The following is a 15,651-nucleotide window of genomic DNA, read 5'->3' as shown; positions in this document are numbered from 1 at the left end:
GGTGGCCGGGGGGGACGCAGCGCAAGCAGGGAGGTGGCAGCGCACGGGTGGGTGGCAGCGGGGGCAAGGGGACAGCAAGGGACCCATGGAGAGACTCCCACGTCCATGCCCATCTACAAGCCCTTGGGGTGACGGGGTGATGGCGGGGGGGTGGTGGGATGGAGGTCAGGGTTGGGGGGTGCCCCTCGGTGCGCACGGGTGGTCTCGGAGGCTCACCGGGGCGAGTAGGAGCTGCCGGGTGACCTGGGGCAACTGTCCCCATCGCTGCCCGGGGCGCTGGAGGGGACGCTGGGGTGGACGTGGCGGAGGAGGGTGTGGATGTGCTGGTTCGAGAGGCAGCAGCTGGAGGCGCGTTAGAGCCTGCAGGACAGGAGGGAGAAACGGGGCTCCCGCGTGGCCCCGGGGACACCCCGGCTTGGACCCCCCCTGCAGGTGCCACGTCACTCCTGACCTGTCCCTTGGGGCTGGGTTGGGGGGGGGACACACACACCTCGGCTCCCCCGGAGCTGCTGGCAGGCGGCGAGGGACCCCCGCGGTCCCCAAGGTGCCACGTTACGGCTCCCGGGGTGACTGCAGTGGGGTGTCCCCTGGGACCCCCCCCCACCCGCCTGGGAGGTCCCGCAGGCACCGTCCCCAACGCCAGTGACCGGCAGCGGGGTCCCGCCGGGGTGTCCCCGTCCCGCCAGCACCCTGTCCCCGTCACCTACCGTCAGCGCGTCCCCCGGCAGCGTGCAAGAGAAGAGCGGGGTTAGAAGGGGCTGCGGGGGCGAGCGGCACCAAGCGAGAGCCACCGGCCACCGGGACCGGCTACAGGGGGGGCGCAGGCCCGTTCCTCCACCCAACGGGGTGTGTGTGTGTGATTTTCTCCCCCAAAATCTCAAATATCTCCAATTTCTGCCTATTCGTGGGTTATTCCCAGTGTCCCACAGCGGCTGCGGTGCTGGGTGGGAGGGGGACAGATCCATAGAATCATAGAGTCCCACGGGGTTGGAAGGGACCTCTGGAGACCATCCAGTCCAACCCCCTGCCAGAGCAGGGTCACCCAGAGCAGGTCCCACAGGAACGTGTCCAGGCGGGTTTGGATGTCTCCAGAGAAGGAGACTCCACCACCTCTCTGGGCAGCCTCTGCCAGGGCTCTGCCACCCTCACAGGAAGGAAGTTCCTCCTCATGTTGAGGTGGAACTTGTTATACTGAAGTTTGTGCTTGTTCCCTCTTATCCTGTCCCTGGGCACCACGCTACTAAGAAACCCCCAAAGAGAGGCTGAAACGGGGCCACCCCCCTGTGGCACAGGGACGTGCCACCGTCCCCATGGCAGCCACCGTGTCCCCATCCCCCCCCCATGCTGCATATGATCAAGCATCAATGTTTAATCAGGTTAATAAGGTGCTGTCTCGCTAACGGAGATGCTGGCACTCAAAACCTGCCCGCACAGAGAGTAGCACTTGGGGACACACGGCACGGGGACGCTGTGATGCCTGGACCTCACCTGGTCACAGATGAGCTCCCACTTCTTCTCGTTGTCGTACTGGTTGAGAAGCTTCATCTTGTCTGGGGGCAGGTTCATGGAGTTCTGTGGAGGGATGGGTGTCAGGGCTGGGGGGGGGTCACCCCTAAAAATACAGGTCATTGATGAATGTATTGAAAAGGACTGGACCCAGTACTGACCCCTGAGGAACAAACATCCAGCCCTGCTCTGGGCAGGGTCTATCCCTTGCACACACACAGGGGGACGTGGCTTTGTCCCCATGTCCCCTCCCCTGCCCCCCAAAACCAGCTCTGGGGACCCATTTTTAGGAGCAGGCCTGCGTCTCCCCACCAAGCCCCTCTCCGAGCACGGCGCGGCGGGGGGTGCAGCGAGGCAGAGAGCGGGGGGACACGGCGCGGGGACCTGGGGAGGGGGGGGGACACGGGACCGCGCGTTACCTGACGGTGAGGTGCCGCACTTTGGAGGAGCCCTGGGTGGGGGACGAGGAGGTGCTTTTGTTCAGGTCCTCCAGCGACCGCTCCAGGGCCTTGCCCTTGTCAGAGCCCGGGCTGCCGTTCTCGGCGCTCTCCATGTCATACCTGGTGGCCCGTGGGGACACAGGGACGGGTGAGATGTGGCACCCCGACATGTGCAGGGGACCCCCCCACCCTGGGGTCTCCAGGGCTGGGGATGTGGGCATGGAGGTGTTGGGGATGCTCCGCTCCATCTCAGCCATGGAGCACCCCTAGCTCCATCACTCTGGTGATGGGGGAGAGCACCCCCAGGGACACCCCAAACCAGCCCCTCGGAGCCCCCAGGGGAGGCTGATCCCCCCCTTGGGGACCGAGCGCCTCGGGGAAGGGGGACCTGGTGGGGACGTACGCGACAGAGCACTGGGCGAAGGCGAGATACTCCAGCAGCACGTCCAGCCCCTTGTTCTCCTCGTTGAGGAACTCCTGGACCCAGCTGGAAGGGGGGGATGGGGATGGCAGGGGGTTAGTGGGCTCCCCCAGCCCTCCTCATCCTCCCAACTGTCCCCCCAAGCAGAGCCACCCCCAGGCCAGAGGTCCCCAGTGAAGGTGGGACACACTGGGGACATGAGGTGGCAGCAGGAGCCGGCACCTCTCTGAGGCAGGTGGGTGCCATGGTGACCCCCCCAGTCCTGATGCACGGGTAGGCGAGATACTCCAGCAGCACGTCCAGCCCCTTGTTCTCCTCGTTGAGGAACTCCTGGACCCAGCTGGGGGGAAGAAGGGACAGGGTGGCAGAGGGTTAGTGGGCTCCCCCAGCCCTCCTCATCCTCCTGACTGCCCCCCCAGCAGAGCCACCCCAGGCCAGAGGTCCCCAGCGAGGGTGGGACACACTGGGGACACGAGGTGGAAGCAGGAGCCAGCACCTCTCTGAGGCAGGTGGGTGCCATGGTGTCCCCCCCAGCCCTGATGCACGGGTGACACTGTCCAAGGGCTCCACTGCCACCACTGCCACCAGGATGGGACAGCCCAGCCCTGGGCGGTGGGACCATGGGCACCCAGGGCTCAGCACCCACCACACCATGAGGGCCCGGGACACCCAAGATGGGGACCAGGATCCATCCTGGTACCTGGGGGGGGAACCACCTGTCAGAGCCAAAATGGGGTCCTCCAGCACCCATGGTGCAGCCCTCAGAGTCACTCCAGAGGGTCAGGATGAGGCCACCAGCCTCCCCATCCCGCTGTCACTCCCACAGCCAGTCCCTGTCCCAGTAGCCGGGTGACAACGAGGACACCCTCAGGTCCCCCTTCCTTACCCGATGTAGTTGGTCCTCAAGGAAATCTCCAGCTCCCGGAGAACCTGCGTCGACTCCTGCACTCGCCTCTTGAACTGTGGGATGGGGAGATTCATTGGCACCGTCCCCACGTCCCCACAGGGATGGGGACAAGGCGGGGAAGGGGGAGCCCTCACCTTCCTGCTGACACCACCCGTGTCCAAGTAGCTCTTCAGCTTCTGGATGTAGGCGGACGGTGGGTTTTTCACCTGGAAACGCTCCTACGAACCCCCAGAGAGAGGCTGAAACGGGGCCACCCACCTGTGGCACAGGGACGTGCCACCGTCCCCATGGCAGCCACCGTGTCCCCATCCCCCCCCCATGCTGCATATGATCAAGCACTTTGTAGCCTCTGCTGTCCCCTCTCCAGCAGTTTCCTGTCCTTCTTGAACTGGGGAGCCCAGAACTGGTCCCAGTGCTCCAGCTGGGGCCTCCCCAGGGCAGAGCAGAGGGGGGGATGACCTCTCTCAACCTGCTGGCCATGCTTTTCTTGATGCCCCTCAGGATGCCATTGGCCACCTTGGCCACCAGGGCCCATTGCTGGCTCCTGGGCATCCTATTGTCCACCAGGACTCCTAGGTCTTTCTCCTCAGAGCTGCTCTCCAGCAGGTCACCCCCAACCTGTCCTGGTGCAGGGGGCTATTGCTCCCTAGGAGCAGCACCCTACACTTGCCCTGGTTGAATTTCATGAGGTTCCTCTCTGCCCAACTCTCCAGCCTGTCCAGGTCTCACTGGATGGTGGCACAGCCTTCTGGGGTGTCAGCCACCCCTCCTAGTTTTGTGTCATCAGCAAACGTGCTGAGGGGACATTCCATCCCTTCATCCAGGTCATTGATGAATGTATTGAAAAGGACTGGACCCAGTACTGACCCCTGAGGAACAAACATCCAGCCCCACTCTGGGCAGGGTCTATCCCCTGCACACACACACGGGGACGTGGCTTTGTCCCCGTGTTCCCTCCCCTGCCCCCCAAAACCAGCTCTGGGGACCCATTTTTAGGAGCAGGCCTGCGTCTCCCCACCAAGCCCCTCTCCGAGCACGGCGCGGCGGGGGGTGCAGCGAGGCAGAGAGCGGGGGGACACGGCGCGGGGACTTGGGGAGGGGGGGGACACGGGACCGCGCGTTACCTGACGGTGAGGTGCCGCACTTTGGAGGAGCCCTGGGTGGGGGACGAGGAGGTGCTTTTGTTCAGGTCCTCCAGCGACCGCTCCAGGGCCTTGCCCTTGTCAGAGCCCGGGCTGCCGTTCTCGGCGCTCTCCATGTCATACCTGGTGGCCCGTGGGGACACAGGGACGGGTGAGATGTGGCACCCCGACATGTGCAGGGGACCCCCCCACCCTGGGGTCTCCAGGGCTGGGGATGTGGGCATGGAGGTGTTGGGGATGCTCCGCTCCATCTCAGCCATGGAGCACCCCTAGCTCCATCACTCTGGTGATGGGGGAGAGCACCCCCAGGGACACCCCAAACCAGCCCCTCGGAGCCCCCAGGGGAGGCTGATCCCCCCCTTGGGGACCGAGCGCCTCGGGGAAGGGGGACCTGGTGGGGACGTACGCGACAGAGCACTGGGCGAAGGCGAGATACTCCAGCAGCACGTCCAGCCCCTTGTTCTCCTCGTTGAGGAACTCCTGGACCCAGCTGGAAGGGGGGGATGGGGATGGCAGGGGGTTAGTGGGCTCCCCCAGCCCTCCTCATCCTCCCAACTGTCCCCCCAAGCAGAGCCACCCCCAGGCCAGAGGTCCCCAGTGAAGGTGGGACACACTGGGGACATGAGGTGGCAGCAGGAGCCGGCACCTCTCTGAGGCAGGTGGGTGCCATGGTGACCCCCCCAGTCCTGATGCACGGGTGACACTGTCCAAGGGCTCCACTGCCACCAGGATGGGACAGCCCAGCCTTGGGTGGTGGGACCATGGGCACCCAGGGCTCAGCACCCACCACACCACGAGGGCCCGGGACACCCAGGATGGGGACCAGGATCCATCCTGGCACCTGGGGGGGACCCACCTGTCAGAGCCAAAATGGGGTCCTACAGCACCCATGGCACAGCCCTCAGAGCCAAAATGGGGTCCTCCAGCACCCATGGTGCAGCCCTCAGAGTCACTCCAGAGGGTCAGGATGAGGCCACCAGCCTCCCCATCCCGCTGTCACTCCCACAGCCAGTCCCTGTCCCAGTAGCCGGGTGACAACGAGGACACCCTCAGGTCCCCCTTCCTTACCCGATGTAGTTGGTCCTCAAGGAAATCTCCAGCTCCCGGAGAACCTGCGTCGACTCCTGCACTCGCCTCTTGAACTGTGGGATGGGGAGATTCATTGGCACCGTCCCCACGTCCCCACAGGGATGGGGACAAGGCGAGAACCTGCGTCGACTCCTGCACTCGCCTCTTGAACTGTGGGACGGGGAGAGCCATTGGCACCGTCCCCACATCCCCACGGGGATGGGGACAAGGGGAGGGAAGGGGGAGCCCTCACCTTCCTGCTGACACCACCCGTGTCCAAGTAGCTCTTCAGCTTCTGGATGTAGGCGGACGGTGGGTTTTTCACCTGGAAACGCTCCTAAGAAACCCCCAAAGAGAGGCTGAAACGGGGCCACCCACCTGTGGCACAGGGACGTGCCACCGTCCCCATGGCAGCCACCGTGTCCCCATCCCCCCCCCATGCTGCATATGATCAAGCATCAATGTTTAATCAGGTTAATAAGGTGCTGTCTCGCTAACGGAGATGCTGGCACTCAAAACCTGCCCGCACAGAGAGTAGCACTTGGGGACACACGGCACGGGGACGCTGTGATGCCTGGACCTCACCTGGTCACAGATGAGCTCCCACTTCTTCTCGTTGTCGTACTGGTTGAGAAGCTTCATCTTGTCTGGGGGCAGGTTCATGGAGTTCTGTGGAGGGATGGGTGTCAGGGCTGGGGGGGGGTCACCCCTAAAAATACCCCCCCAGGGCTGTGGCACCCACAGCTCACCCAGCACCAGGTGTCCTTGCTCAGCAGTGGGAGGACGGGGACATTGGTGAAGGCTGAAACGGGGCCACCCACCTGTGGCACAGGGACGTGCCACCGTCCCCATGGCAGCCACCGTGTCCCCATCCCCCCCCCATGCTGCATATGATCAAGCATCAATGTTTAATCAGGTTAATAAGGTGCTGTCTCGCTAACGGAGATGCTGGCACTCAAAACCTGCCCGCACAGAGAGTAGCACTTGGGGACACACGGCACGGGGACGCTGTGATGCCTGGACCTCACCTGGTCACAGATGAGCTCCCACTTCTTCTCGTTGTCGTACTGGTTGAGAAGCTTCATCTTGTCTGGGGGCAGGTTCATGGAGTTCTGTGGAGGGATGGGTGTCAGGGCTGGGGGAGGGGGGTCACCCCTAAAAATACCCCCCCCAGGGCTGTGGCACCCACAGCTCACCCAGCACCAGGTGTCCTTGGTCAGCAGTGGGAGGATGGGGACACCAGTGGGAGGATGGGGACATTGGTGAGAGGATGGGGACACCAGTGGGAAGATGGGTTGGACTCAATGATCCCAAGGGTCTTTTCCAACCTAAATGATTCTATGGTTCTATGGGGACACTGGTGAGAGGATGGGGACACCGGCGGCAGGATGGGGACACTGGTGGGAGGATGGGGGCATCAGTGGGAGGATGGGGACACCAGTGGGAAGATGGGGACACCAGTGGGAAGATGGGTTGTACTCAATGATCCCAGGGGACTTTTCCAACCTAAATGATTCTATGATTCTATGGGGACACCGGTGGCCCTAAATGATTCTATGATTCTATGGGGACACTGGTGGCAGGATGGGGACACTGGTGAGAGGATGGGGACACCAGTGGGAGGATGGGGACATCAGTGGGAGGATGGGGACATCAGTGGGAGGATGGGCTGGACTCAATGATCCCAGGGGACTTTTCCAACCTAAATGATTCTATGATTCTATGGGGACACTGGTGGCAGGATGGGGACACTGGTGAGAGGATGGGGACACCAGTGGGAGGATGGGGACACCACCATTCCCACCATGTCAGCTTCCCACCAGCCATGGACCCATCAGCAACGTCCCCACCTGGGGGTCCCCGAGGCGTAGGGCAGGGGGTGTTAGTGGGGGGACAAGAGGCAAAACTGGACCCATCCATCCATGTCACGAGTGCATAATGCTCCTGGCCTCAGCCAGGCCAGTCTCAGCAGAGCTACTTGGGGTGAGGGACGAGGACACGGGCTGGTGACACAACTGAGGAACCCAAGAGTCTGGGCCCTGCTCGAGGGTGACGGTCACCCCCGAGTCCCCCCACAGCGGGTGCGTGACGAGCCCGGCGGGTGAAATCAGTGTTTCTTTACAGACATTATGTCAGGGCAGGGTCTGGCGTGTCACCACATCCCTCTGTGCCACTGTTGCACAACAAGGGCCCCCGCTGCCCCCCCCCGGACACCCTGGCAAGACGTGACGTGGTTTCCGCTCCCCGAACGGCACGAGGCGGCTGCCAAAACTGCTCCGTGCCACGGCCGGGGGCTCCGGGGGGGCCCGGGTGCAGCTCCTGCCTCTGGGGTGCTCGAGGACACAGCGGGTCCCCAAGGGACACCGTGGGGCAACCAGCAGAGCCTTTAATGGGCCACCATCGCTTGGGTCATACTGGGAGCTCAGCCCATTTAATTGCCCAAAATACCCATTTCTTGGAGGTCTGGCCCCCAGGGAAAAGCAGGAGCTGAGGCAGGTCCTGGCCCAGAGAGCCCAGACAAGCTGGCACGATGGCACAGGGAGGTGACACACAGCCCCAAGTCACCCTTAACCTCCATTTTTGGGTTCCCCAGACGCTGAGGATGGGGATGTGGGGGTGCACGCACCCCTGGGCCACACACATCCTTGAGGAAAAGGCATCTCACAGGGGTTTGGTTGCCCGCAGAGGAGCAGGTCCAGGAGGAGAGGTGCCACAGCAGCAGAGGGGAGCGGAAACCTCAGCGCCTGCCTCCACCAGGGACCTGCCGAGCTGCTTTCATAAGAAGCCAAAACCAAGGGGAACGTGGGCGGAGAGGAGCCAGCACTCAGCTGGATGTGGCCAGGGGACAGCTCGCACGGAGAGCTGGGCAGGGAGGGTACAATTAGGCTGCGGGGTCAGAAATAGCCTCGGTGGGAAGCTGCTGGGGCTGCACTGGAGCTGCCAGGTGGGTCCCGGGATGGGCAAGGTGACAACAGCGCCCAGATGTCCCCAGTGCTGGGGAGGCCTGTCCTCATGGTCTCCAAAGTGTCATCCTCGGGATGGATGAGACCCTCCAGGAGGGTCAGACCGAGGGACGGGGCTGTGCTGAGAGGGACCACGCACCCAAACACCCCACCCAGGGCTCCGGCAGCACCCGTGGGTGTCCTCAGCAGAGAGAGGATGGTAGCACCCACCACGTGGACCACCTTTTCCAGTGGCCATGTGTGGGACCTTGTGTTAGGTCGGGTTCTTACACCTTGCAAAACCAGAACCAACCATCAGTGGTGGGACAGGACCTCCTGTGGATGCCATGAGGATGCAGGAGGGACCGGGGGGTGCTGGGGATGTCCCTATGGAGGTGGTTCCTGCCACTGAGCCCCACGGTCCCGTCCTTGCAGGCAGGGCTGGGCCGGGTGGCAGGATGTGGCACGGTTCGGGTACAAACTGGGTGGTGGCCGCGTCCCACCGCGGAGCCGGGTGGGCACGTGGTGCCGGGGAGGGGGGAGGAAGTGGCTCCGTTGTGGTCCCCGGCATCAGCCGGCGGAGCGAAGAAACCGGTTCTCGTTTCCTGCCAGGGAGGGGGGGATCGGCGTGGGGCAGGGCGGGAGATGTGGGGCAGGGCGGGAGATGTGGGGCAGGGCGGGAGCCCAACACCCCAGAGGTGGCAGAGGAAGGACTTTGTCTTCCTCCTCCTTGGGGGACAAGGATGGAGAGGCCACGGGGACTTACCCCCAGCAGCCACATCCCACCTCCTGTCACCTCACCTCATCCCACCCCAACGTGGGGCTGTTGGACTCAATGATCCCAAGGGTCTTTTCCAACCTAAATGATTCTATGGTTCTATGGGGACACTGGTGAGAGGATGGGGACACCGGCGGCAGGATGGGGACACCAGTGGGAGGATGGGGACATCAGTGGGAGGATGGGGACATCAGTGGGAGGATGGGCTGGACTCAATGATCCCAGGGGACTTTTCCAACCTAAATGATTCTATGATTCTATGGGGACACTGGTGGCAGGATGGGGACACTGGTGAGAGGATGGGGACACCAGTGGGAGGATGGGGACACCACCATTCCCACCATGTCAGCTTCCCACCAGCCATGGACCCATCAGCAACGTCCCCACCTGGGGGTCCCCGAGGCGTAGGGCAGGGGGTGTTAGTGGGGGGACAAGAGGCAAAACTGGACCCATCCATCCATGTCACGAGTGCATAATGCTCCTGGCCTCAGCCAGGCCAGTCTCAGCAGAGCTACTTGGGGTGAGGGACGAGGACACGGGCTGGTGACACAACTGAGGAACCCAAGAGTCTGGGCCCTGCTCGAGGGTGACGGTCACCCCCGAGTCCCCCCACAGCGGGTGCGTGACGAGCCCGGCGGGTGAAATCAGTGTTTCTTTACAGACATTATGTCAGGGCAGGGTCTGGCGTGTCACCACATCCCTCTGTGCCACTGTTGCACAACAAGGGCCCCCGCTGCCCCCCCCCGGACACCCTGGCAAGACGTGACGTGGTTTCCGCTCCCCGAACGGCACGAGGCGGCTGCCAAAACTGCTCCGTGCCACGGCCGGGGGCTCCGGGGGGGCCCGGGTGCAGCTCCTGCCTCTGGGGTGCTCGAGGACACAGCGGGTCCCCAAGGGACACCGTGGGGCAACCAGCAGAGCCTTTAATGGGCCACCATCGCTTGGGTCATACTGGGAGCTCAGCCCATTTAATTGCCCAAAATACCCATTTCTTGGAGGTCTGGCCCCCAGGGAAAAGCAGGAGCTGAGGCAGGTCCTGGCCCAGAGAGCCCAGACAAGCTGGCACGATGGCACAGGGAGGTGACACACAGCCCCAAGTCACCCTTAACCTCCATTTTTGGGTTCCCCGGACGCTGAGGATGGGGATGTGGGGGTGCACGCACCCCTGGGCCACACACATCCTTGAGGAAAAGGCATCTCACAGGGGTTTGGTTGCCCGCAGAGGAGCAGGTCCAGGAGGAGAGGTGCCACAGCAGCAGAGGGGAGCGGAAACCTCAGCGCCTGCCTCCACCAGGGACCTGCCGAGCTGCTTTCATAAGAAGCCAAAACCAAGGGGAACGTGGGCGGAGAGGAGCCAGCACTCAGCTGGATGTGGCCAGGGGACAGCTCGCACGGAGAGCTGGGCAGGGAGGGTACAATTAGGCTGCGGGGTCAGAAATAGCCTCGGTGGGAAGCTGCTGGGGCTGCACTGGAGCTGCCAGGTGGGTCCCGGGATGGGCAAGGTGACAACAGCGCCCAGATGTCCCCAGTGCTGGGGAGGCCCGTCCTTGTGGTCTCCAAAGTGCCATCCTTGAGATGGATGAGACCCTTCAGGAGGGTCAGACCAAGGGACGGGGCTGTGCCAAGAGGGACCACGCACCCAAACACCCCACCCAGGGCTCCGGCAGCACCCGTGGGTGTCCTCAGCAGAGAGAGGATGGTAGCACCCACCACGTGGACCACCTTTTCCAGTGGCCATGTGTGGGACCTTGTGTTAGGTCGGGTTCTTACACCTTGCAAAACCAGAACCAACCATCAGTGGTGGGACAGGACCTCCTGTGGATGCCATGAGGATGCAGGAGGGACCGGGGGGTGCTGGGGATGTCCCTATGGAGGTGGCCCCTGCCGCTGAGCCCCACGGTCCCGTCCTCGCAGGCAGGGCTGGGCCGGGTGGCAGGATGTGGCACCGTTCGGGTACAAACTGGGTGGTGGCCGCGTCCCACCGCGGAGCCGGGTGGGCACGTGGTGCCGGGGAGGGGGGAGGAAGTGGCTCCGTTGTGGTCCCCGGCATCAGCCGGCGGAGCGAAGAAACCGGTTCTCGTTTCCTGCCAGGGAGGGGGGGATCGGCGTGGGGCAGGGCGGGAGATGTGGGGCAGGGCGGGAGATGTGGGGCAGGGCGGGAGCCCAACACCCCAGAGGTGGCAGAGGAAGGACTTTGTCTTCCTCCTCCTTGGGGGACAAGGATGGAGAGGCCACGGGGACTTACCCCCAGCAGCCACATCCCACCTCCTGTCACCTCACCTCATCCCACCCCAACGTGGGGCTTCCCCACCCTCCCCCCCAGCCCGTCAGCAGCGTCACAGCGCAATCAGACGTCACCAAATGTCCTCCACCAAACCCTGGTGAGATGTGAGGTGTCACGGAGCCCACGGTGCCACCCCACGCCCCCACAGCTGTCTGGGACCCCCCCATCTCAGCCCACACGGGCTGGGGGCTGAGCCAAGCTCCCCCCTGCACCGAAACCCAAGGCTGGGGGGAGGAGAAGCAGCACCGACATCACTTTCCAGGCCGAGAAGACCTTTTGGTATCGCAGCACCCGCAGCGCCGGGGCTGCCGACGGGAGGGGACGGAGTTATTTTGGGCGTCAGACACCTTCTTTTTGTTCCGCACGCGAGCGGAGCCGGGCTCTGCACCAAACCCCAGCACACACACACACACACACACAAAAAAACCCCAACATTCAAAGCGTCCTTTGCGGAAGCGTTTGCTCTGCACAAACAGCGACGGGCCCCAGAGAAAACCGGGCTGAGCCCAGGGAGATCCTCTCTGGGGCAGGTGGGGGACACACATCCAGGGAGCGGGGATGGTGTTGGGTCCTGGTCCAATTTTTGGGCCGGGAGGGGGTTCAAAATGATTCCGGGGGCTCAATTAAGACACAAAGGAGGTCAGATGTCGGGTCCTTACAGATGGGAAGCCTCCATGGCACGTGGCACAGGAGAGCATCCCCGTCCAGACAACGGGTACCAGCCCTGCCTGCTGCAGGGAAGGGGTTGGAGCAGCCCCAAAATGACAATTTAGGGGTTTCCACTGACCAGTTGGCCACGAGAAGGACTAACATCACCCAGTGCCCGGGCTGGTGGCTGATGGACCACACCAATCCTGGGTGCTCCATCCCTCGTGGCCATGGAGCGTGATGCTCCCACCCAAGGGGGTGGGGGCCATGCCCAGCCCTGCAGTGCCAGCCCCCCCACTGGTGTCCCCTCCAGAGACCCCCAACTGCTACCACATCCCTCCTCCAGCCTTTCCTCAAGGCTCAGCACCGGGGACCCCTCAGGATCAGGCCCACCCTGGGCTCTCCCAACCAGCTGGGGGATGCTCCCAGGACCAGCCAGCGAGTCCCTGGATGTGGCCAGGTCCCAAACCCACCAGGTGCCAGGCAGGGAGCAGACATGTCCCTGCTGATGGCCAGATCCTGCCGTGAGGGTGGCGAGGAGCAGGGTAAGGGACGGACAGCCACAACCACCAGCTGCTCCCAGGCCAGGTCCCAAACCCACCAGGTGCCAGGCAGGGAGCAGACATGTCCCTGCTGATGGCCAGATCCTGCCGTGAGGGTGGCGAGGAGCAGGGTAAGGGACGGGCGGCCACAACCGCCTGCTGCTCCCGGCTCTATTTTAGGAAGAAGCAGAAGCTGCTCACGGCACAGGCTGGGGGAGACGAGCCTGATCCAGCCACCGTGTCCACATCCCTGCCAGCTGCCTGCCCGCCCCGCATGGCACGTGGTCCCTGGGCCAGGGTGCCCTCCCAGCACCCAGGGATGGGTCCGGGCATCCAGGGGCAACTTGTGCTCTCCTGAACCAGCACCCAGGGATGGATCTGGGCATCCAGGGGCATCTTGTGCTCTCCTGAACCAGCATCCAGTGATGGATCTGGGCATCCAGGGGCATCCTGTGCTCTCCTAAGCCAGCACCCAGAGATGGATCTGGGCAACCAGGGGCATCCCTGTGTCAGGATACTCTCCCAAGCCAGTATCCAGGGATGGATGCAGACATCTGAGGGGGATCCCTGCACTGGGATGCCCTCCTGAGCCAGCACCCAGGGATGGACCTGGGCATCCAGGGGCATCCCTGTGTCAGGATACTCTCCCGACCCAGCACCCAGGGATGGATGCAGACATCTGAGGGGGATCCCTGCACTGGGATGCCCTCCTGAGCCAGCACCCAGGGATGGACCTGGGCATCCAGGGGCATCCCTGTGCCAGGATACTCTCCCAACCCAGCACCCAGTGATGGATCTGGGCATCCAGGGGCATCCCTGTGCCAGGATACTCTCCCGACTCAGCACCCAGGGATGGATCCAGGCATCTGAGGGGGATCCCTGCACTGGAATGCCCTCCTGAGCCAGCATCCAGGGATGAATCCAGGCAACCAGGGGCATCCCTGTGTTGAGATGCTCTTCGGAGCCAGCACCCAGGGACACATCCAGGCATGGGGGGGCTGATCCAGCCACTCAGGGCACCCCCCACACCAGAGCACCCTCCTCGGGGCTGATCCAGCCACTCAGGGCACCCCCCACACCCTCCTCACCTCCTCGTTCAGCCAGGGCCTGATCCAGTCACCCAGGCAGAACACATCCCTGCTCCGGGATGCTCTCCTCATACAGCCAGGGCTGGACCCAGCTCACAGGCCGCTTCCCCTCCCACCCAGGACACGTGTCCCCCGTGGGGACACCCCCCGTGACACCCAGCCGGGCCTGGCCACTGTGCCGGGACAGCCCTGGGGACACATCCAGCAGAAAGCTGGGCATTCGTTTCCTTTCCCAGTTGACCCAAGGCCAACACCGGGGCTGGCTGGTGACCGGTCCCACCGCCGGGGCCAGCAGCACATCTGCAAACATCTGCAAACATCTGCAGCAGTGACATTTGCTGCTCCCTCCTCCAGGCAGCAAAGCCCCCACCAGCAAAACCTCCTGGACGGAGCAGCCACCGGCCCCACCAGCCACCGGCCCCAGATCCAGCAGCACCTCCCAGCCCCACCTCCACCACACCCTGGACCCACAAGTTCATTTCCACATTCCCAATTGCTCCCTCCTGACATGCAAACGGGGAAAAAAAAATCCCAGCCCCTCTGAGCAGGAGCACCCGAACATCCCCATCCCGGCCCCAGAGGTGCTCCCCTTCCCCTGCTCCAGCCCAAAAAGCCACCTCGGCACATCCCAAACCGCTTGGCACTGGGACAACCCTCCCGTGGCCCTGCCAAAGCAGCATCTGCCACGGTGCCCTAGCTGGGAAAAAGCCAACTTTTGGGGAATTAAGCCTAAATTCCCCAATTTTTGGCATGCGAGGGGTTTATCCGTCCCCTTTCCGGCGGCAGTTTGGATCCCCCAAGCTCCGCTGTTGACTTCTCTACCAGGCTTTGCCCCACCAGGTCTCCCAGTTTGGGATATCCAGCCCCCAGACTGGTGTGGCCTGAGGTGCTCTCGCAGCATCCCCGTAGCCATGGCAACGTGCTGGATCTGGCTCCTGCCCCAGCGGGAGATTCCCAACCCATCACCTCCTGCGCCATCACTCTTCTCAGGGGGGTGGAAAAATTGAACCCGGAGTCAAGGAACGTGGATTGGGGTGGGTGAGGGTGGAGGGACCCCCCCCGCCCCCGTCCCATCCCCATCCCCATGGGGGTCCCGCTGCCCCCCTGCCCGTGACAAGGGGGAAGGGAACCTGCCCGAGGAGGAAGCGAGATTGGGACAGAGGATTTCACAAGACGCCTGGTTCCCGTCTGACCCAAAACCCAGCCCCCCCTGGGCGCCCCCATGTCCCCCCGGCTCCTGGGAAAGGGCTATTCCCTGGGGATGCAGGTGGCCCAGGTGGCAACGAGGGCCTGGAGCACCCTTTTTCCCTTTTTTCTGTTAATTTTTCGGAGTAGGGTGTCCAACCTGCCACCACCCACCCAGGCGGAAAGCGCCGTTTCCTGAGGCCCCGTGGCGGAAGCACCCCGAGCTCCCCGGCCACCCGTCCCCTCCTGCCACCCCCACCCCGGGACCCGGCACCCACCGCAGCCCCCGACACCCCGCTCACCCCCCCCGCACCCCCAACCACGGCAAAGCCCCATCGGTGAGGATTTTGGGGTCCCCAAGCCCTTCGCCATCATCCCCCCGCGGCCGCGTTGAGCTGATGCTGCCGGCGGGGCCGTCCCCGAATAATCCTCCTTTTAGGAACGCCAGGAGATTAAAATGCTAAAATGCTTCCCAATAATTTGGGCTGGTGGATCCCACCCAGCAGATCCCGGCGTGCCGGAGCTTTCCAGCACAGGCTCCGTCTCCCACCGGGATTAAAGCGGGAATTTTTGTTAAAGAGGGAATTTTTTTTTTTCCCCCTCCCCGACCCTCCTTTTGGGAGCGTTTTCGGGGAGGGCAGGGATGTGGGATGGAGCATGTGTGTGTCCCCCCCCCTCCCCAACCCCAGGCTCCTGCGGT

The 15,651-nt window shown here is 63.4% G+C and overlaps 1 protein-coding gene and 1 long non-coding RNA gene across 2 annotated transcripts in view; both read right to left on the bottom strand.

Moving 5' to 3' along the window:
* Positions 1-6,148, bottom strand: part of FMNL1 (formin like 1) — a 16,442-nt gene extending 10,294 nt beyond the window's left edge. The window contains 5 exon segments of the mRNA XM_014951512.1: positions 4,399-4,539; positions 4,823-4,906; positions 5,485-5,558; positions 5,738-5,821; positions 6,070-6,148. Of these exon segments, the coding sequence (XP_014806998.1) occupies positions 4,399-4,539; positions 4,823-4,906; positions 5,485-5,558; positions 5,738-5,821; positions 6,070-6,147 (461 nt within the window). The 5' untranslated portion in view covers position 6,148.
* Positions 2,643-3,527, bottom strand: LOC106893490. The gene is made up of 3 exons (XR_001413085.1): positions 3,409-3,527; positions 3,254-3,327; positions 2,643-2,707 (listed from the first exon to the last, which is right to left on the bottom strand). It is a non-coding gene; the product is annotated as an uncharacterized LOC106893490 (long non-coding RNA).
* Positions 6,149-15,651: the final 9,503 nt, after the last annotated feature.

The sequence above is a fragment of the Calidris pugnax genome, unplaced genomic scaffold (genome assembly GCF_001431845.1).
Source record: "Calidris pugnax isolate Ruff unplaced genomic scaffold, ASM143184v1 scaffold191, whole genome shotgun sequence".
NCBI lineage: Eukaryota > Metazoa > Chordata > Aves > Charadriiformes > Scolopacidae > Calidris > Calidris pugnax.
The sequence above is the reverse complement of the archived record's forward strand: the minus strand, read 5'-3'. Positions and strand labels throughout refer to the sequence as shown.